Genomic DNA, 6,234 nt, shown 5'->3' on the forward strand with positions numbered 1-6,234 from the left:
ATAAATAAATAAATAAATAAATAAATAAATAAATAAATAAATAAATAGTAGAAATAAATTACAGAAAATGGAAAGGCAGAATCCATTACAATTGGCAAGTAATTAGATACGGAAATTTAAAGTGGAGAAAAGAGTCAAAAATTAAGTCAATATATTACCTAGTAAATATTTAAATTAACCAAAATACAGTTTAATCATTGTACTTCTCTAGCACCTGGCTCGTGGTAATACTCAATGAACATGTATGGGATGAATGAGACTGTTATAGTCCATATAACAGCACTTTTCAAGGATAAATATTAATCTAGTAGTTTCTTGTTTTAATTCCCCCAATACTGCTCATCAATTTCTTAGTTTGTTAGACGTAGACATCAACAAATGTCTAAATGAAAATCTTAATATTTCTCACCCTGATTGTCTGGTCATCAGAAGATGTCAAAAATGATGATCCATCAGGAGAAAACATCACACAATGAACCCAACTTAAATGTCCTCTGCAATCAGCCACTTTTAAATACGAATCCATATTCCACAACTACAGAATAAACATAGCATACAGGAAATCACATTCTTAAGCATTTTGAACATATCAAGAATATTAAAGATAGCAAAAGTAAACCAGTAATTTCACTTCTATGAATACAGGCCAAAAACAAGCTAGCAAAAATACAGAATGACTTGTGCAAAAGATTATTCACTGCATCTTATCTTTAATATCAAAAGAACTAGAAACAACCCAAATGACCATCAACAGGGAACTGACTGAATAAACTACATAATGGAATATTATGTAACTGTAAAAACACCCAGATAATGACTAGTCACTGGGATATATTGTTTACAGAAAATAAGCAAAGAGCATATATATTTCTACAGAAGAGTATATATAAGGGCGCCTGGGTGGCTCAGCCGGTTAAGCATCTACCTTGGCTAAGGTCATGATCCCAGGGTCCTGGGATCGAGTCCCGCATCAGGCTTCCTGCTCAGCAGACAGCCTGCTTCTCCTTCTGCCTACCGCTCCCCCTGCTTGTGCTGTCTCTGTCTCTCTCTCTGACAAATAAAAAAAAAATCTTAAAAAAATAAAAATAAAAGTTTTTTAAAAAAGCTTTGATTTAGAATCATGCAAACATTTAATTTTTTTTAAACAAAAAAAATAGACTATTTTCCACTGTCATCTAATCCTTGTTTCAACAAATGGCAAAACCCTACAATAAATGAATATGCTAATTGTACAGGTACACATTTCTGTTATTCATGCTTATTACGAATTGTCAATGTCTGCCACCCTGGCTGTATTTTGTCCCTGCTGTAAATTACTCAAATATATTCCAGTCTAATGAAGTACCATATGTGCCTGAGTTCCTCTCATTACACTCTGAATGACAGACCTACTTTATGATTTCAGAACAAGCATGGAGAAAACAAGTACTTCATCACATGCCCAGTGGTTTTCAATCAGTGAGTTCTATGGTTATAAATTAATTATATGACATTTTCTTTGCCTTATTGCTAGAGTCCAAGTTCCTGTGGACACATAGAGCTAAAAGCCAGAAATGAAAGTGGTTCCATAACTAAAAAATCTCCCTTGAAAATCCTTCCCTTTTTCCTTCTTGTTCTTCCCCATCATTTCTCAGAGCCCCCAAAACCAGGTCCCTATTTTAAGAAAAAAGACAATGTTTCCTGGAGCTTTCTAATAGCATAGGGTCGGGATTGTAGAAGTGACAGGAAAGGCTGAAAGAAAAGTTCTTCCTCCACTAGGAGGAGCACTAGGGGAGAAGCAACACTCCTTAAAATCCTGACAAAAACCCAGAAAGAGGAAATTTCCAACATCTGCCTTGAGGATCTATAGATAAGATCTCCTACCACATCTGAAACTTTCAAATCAAGGACTCCCCTGAAGAGAACACTGCCCACAGCACCCTACTTCTTCCCACCATTTCAAACAGGACTGGAGCTTGTTCACACTTAATGCCTATGCTTCCGATGGGTAGATTCTTGGCAGGGAAGTTCTTCAGTGTTAGTTGCACTGTACTTGCTTCTGTACTTGTAATTAAGTAGAGATTACAGAGCACACCCACTCTCATCTTATCTCCATGCTGACGGACTACAGCTCAGAAACTCTCCCCCAACAGCTCTGCAGTAAGGAACAAGGTTGTCAAACTCGCTAAAAATTGCTGAAATAAGCACGGAACACTAAAGAAGTGCTTGCGGTAGTCAAGCTTCCTTTGAGGAGAGCCTGTGAACCAAGTTGATTTCTCTATTTTCCAGATAAAGGCCCATACCCACCTTCTTGGACTGTCACCACAAGGAACTTCAAATTACCTGATGGTAAGACCCACTCAAGGAATAAGTAGTAATAAAGCTTGGAAAAACTAATCCATCTTTGGGAAAAAAAAAACCATCAGTTCACTGCTTTTTGAAAAAACTTAATATAGCCATTCACTGGGTGAAATTCTTCCAGGACCAGTCAGGTATAGATTCTGAATATAAAATCTATCAGGTAAGTACAAAATTATAAATATTAACAGGCAATTTTTAAGAGTCATTTTACTCATTAGTGCTCACCAATGAACATCCTAGGTTAACCAATTCTAAATTAACTTTTCTTCTTCTCAGTGATCTAAGAAATCTGAATTGGACTCATCTCTCATCCTTTCTTTTATAGAAGATCCTTTCTTTCATATTGTTTAAGAGATGCCATGTTTCTGCCTAGGAAACCAGTGTTCATTCCACTGTTTCCCCAGACCTTGGCACATGCTAGGCATTCAACAAATACTTGCTGAATGATACTGTCATTCCCTGTCATACTATCAAATCAAATCTTCAATCACTGCTAAAGTAATAAGGTTGGCTATATAGTTTAATATCCTAAAGCTATAGGTCATTATGCTGTGAAGAAAATGCTCTACTATTTCTCAAACATTCTCAGTAGTTAATGGTTTAAGTAGCCCATTCTTGGCAGAGGTACAACCTCACAGAGTAAGTGAACTACTCACCTCCACACAGCACTGGGACAAAGCCACCACTGCCAAATGATTTTGCGGGGAGAAGTCACAATACTGGATGGTGCTGTGATGGCCTGTAGGAATTTCTGCCAATAAGCCACTGGTATGAATGTCAAAAAGCTGTCAACATAAAATAGGTATCTATGAAAGTAAAATACTTTTAAAAATAAGCTATACTCAAAATGAATCTAAATTTTTTAAGTCCTGAAAAAATACAATTACTGATAACTGGCATAACTATTGACAGTCATAAATAAGATATAAATCAATATACACATACTTTTAAAATATTGCTCATCTTGAAACATGTTTCCTATAAAGAAAAATTTATCACGGATGATCTCTCAAGCTGGCCTAGGAAGAAATAAAACCTTTGTGAATAAATGAACGGACTAGCCAAATTAACATACAGAGCAGTTCTCCTGAATGCGTGTTTATTCAAAAGAGGAAAATGGATATTCATAAATGAAGATAATCAAAATAATACAGAGCAGAGGCTTCCTAAAATGAAATTAGCTCAACTATTTCTATTTCTCTTCGGAGCTATCAAATTACTCCATTATGATCATTTTCCCATTTTTGAACCAAAAAAAGCTATTTTTGAATAATGCAAGCTTCATTTCAACTTTTGAAAGATTTTTAAATGTTGAATATATTCTTCTGAAGTTTTTGCCAAATGATAAAAACATGTATGTAACATTGTGATTTAAGACCAAGGCATCGTACAAGAAAAAAAAACAAAGCTTCCGGTGGGAGCCATGAACATGTATTGTGAATGCAGAGCCCTTCAAGCACACAGATGGTAAGCAGCACAGCATCAGGGGCCAAGAACAAAAGACAGGAAACCATAGTTACAATGCTTCCCAGGACAGGTCATTCTTAAAAATTAATGGTGGAGAGTGACAGAGGAAACTTAGCAAGTACGGAATAGGCAGCTGTCTTAATTACTGGGTGGTAAAAAGTAAAGACCTAACAATTAGAGTAGGCTAACAGAAAAGAGTTCAAAAGAAATAAAGAGGAGGAGAATGCAGAGACCAAAGACTAAAAAATTGGGATCTATGTGTAGTGAAGGGTGATTTTAGGGTAGCTTTATTTTAGCAGGTAAAATAAAGACCTAGTCTAGATTTTTCAAACAAAGAGGCATTTCATGTAATATTAAGCTGTCTTCCTCTCTCACTGGAAAAGATCTTTTAAAATGTTCAAATTCAAATGTAAAGCAAACCACAATGAGATGCCACTTCACACCTAATAAGATGGTTGTAATTTTTTGAAAAATGGAAAATAACAAGTGTTGGCAAGGAGAAAGTGGAACTCCTGTACACTACTAGTGGGAATATAAAATGATACAGACAGAAAAGCGACCACTTTCTGGATGGTAGGACATGCGTGCAGAGAACTGAATCCGAGGCGATATTCGGGAGGATAGACAGCGGGGAAGGGGGCCTTTGTTCACCGTTTCTGGCAAGTGATAGAGCAGCAGAGCACAAAATCAGAACTTTTAGAAGTCTGCTCCGCTGAGGGACATAGCTCCAGTGGCTAAGCTGGGGGGGGGGGTGAAACCCTCGCTGGGACAGTGTGGTCTCAGGACCCTCACGGTAACAGGAAGACCGGGGGTGCCTGAGGGTGGCAGAGCTCTCAGGCATCGGAGCGAGAAAGCCGGCTGCAGAGACAGAGCCGAGATGTGGGCTCTCAGCTCGGGGTTGCCATAAACTGTGATCCACAGCACAGTCAGGCCACTGCTCTTCCAGCAGGGACCCAACAAGCGGCAGATCCGGGGAGACTCCCCTTCCTCCCCGGGGAGGAGCAGTGCGGGAGCTCACCGCAGGAATTGGCTGGGTCTGGAGACTCCACACGGGGTCTGGTGCCAGAGATAGAAACACTGGGTCACAGACAGGCCAAGTGAGCACGGAGCGCAGCCGGAGACCGGGGAGATGGGAGTGACTGACTGCTTTACTCTGGAGGCTCACTGAGGAGTGGGGCCCCAAGTTCTCAGCTCCTCCAGGGCAGAGCTTGGGAGGCTGCCATTTTCACTCTAGTCCTCCAAAGCTGTACCAAAAGCTTGCAGGGAACAAAAGCTCCGGAGAGCAAACCAGAGCAGATTACTCAGCCTGGACCGGCAAGGGCAGGGCAATTCCGCCTCTGCCAAAGACATTTGGGAACCATGGCAACAGGCCCCTGCCCCAGAAGATCAGCAAGAACAGCCAGCCAAGACCAAGTTTACCGACCAATGAGAACAGCAGAACTCCAGCACTAGGGGAATACTGCACATAGAATTCATGGCTTTTTTTCCCATGATTCTTTACAGTCTTTGAAAGTTAATTTTTTTTAACTGTCTTTTTTTTTTTTTAATTTTTCTTTTTCGCTTTTTCAACCAACATCTTATCAATCCCTTTTTAAAAAAAATCTTTTTTATTTTGCATTTTTAGAGTCATATTCTACCCCTTCATAGTAGTTACCCTTATTTTTGGTATAAATATTTAAGTTGTTATCTCTTTAAAATTTTGGAATACAGTTTCTTCTAACAGATCAAAATATACCCTAAATCTCTAGTGTATGGCTTTGTTGTAATCTCCTGCCTGATCACATTCTCTCCCTTTTTTTTTTTTTTTAAATCCTCTTCTTTCTTTTTTCAACCAACTTTTTTTTTTTTCCTAAGATTTTATTTATTTATTTGACAGTGACACAGTGAGAGAGGGAACACAAGCAGGGGGAATGGGAGAGGGAGAAGCAGGCTTCCCACCGAACAGGGAGCATGATGCGGGGCTCGATCCCAGGATGCTGGAACCATGACCTGAGCCGAAGGCAGACACTCAACGACTGAACCACCCAGGCGCCCCAACCAACTTCTTATCTTATCAATTCCTTTTATAAAATCTTTTATAATTTTCATCCTTACAGTCATATTCCATCCCTTCATCATATTAACCCTTATTTTTGTCTTTTTTTTTTAATATTGGGAGGCACTTTCTTCTAGCAGACCAAAATATGCCCAAAATCTAGTGTGTGGCACTGATCTATGCACCAGCCTGATCATATTTGATCATATTCTGTTTTGTTTTGTTTGTTTGTTTCTATCTTTTTCTTTTTCTTTTTTTCTTTTCTTCTTTTTTCTTCCTTACCCTTTCTTTTCCCCAGGTTTCAGGTCTTTTCTGATTTGTTTAGTGTATATTTTCTGCGGCCATTGTTACCCTGTTAGCATTTTGTTCTCTCATTCATCTATTCCTCTGGA

General features: G+C 38.7%; 1 protein-coding gene across 4 annotated transcripts in view; it reads right to left on the reverse strand.

Annotated features, from left to right (window-relative positions):
• APAF1 (apoptotic peptidase activating factor 1) overlaps positions 1 to 6,234 on the reverse strand; it is an 86,809-nt gene that overhangs the window by 23,796 nt on the left and 56,779 nt on the right. For 2 of the 4 annotated variants that reach the window (XM_021687546.1, XM_044914728.1), the window contains 2 exons: positions 2,997 to 3,125; positions 410 to 535 (listed from right to left, as the gene is read on the reverse strand). The exons of 1 other annotated variant lie outside the window; for it this stretch is intronic. In XM_021687546.1, the coding sequence (XP_021543221.1) occupies positions 410 to 535; positions 2,997 to 3,125 (255 nt within the window). The remainder of the gene's footprint in view (positions 1 to 409; positions 536 to 2,996; positions 3,126 to 6,234) is intronic. One more of the 4 variants, XM_044914729.1, reaches the window with a different exon arrangement.

This window comes from Neomonachus schauinslandi, chromosome 5 (assembly GCF_002201575.2).
Source record: "Neomonachus schauinslandi chromosome 5, ASM220157v2, whole genome shotgun sequence".
Lineage (NCBI taxonomy): Eukaryota > Metazoa > Chordata > Mammalia > Carnivora > Phocidae > Neomonachus > Neomonachus schauinslandi.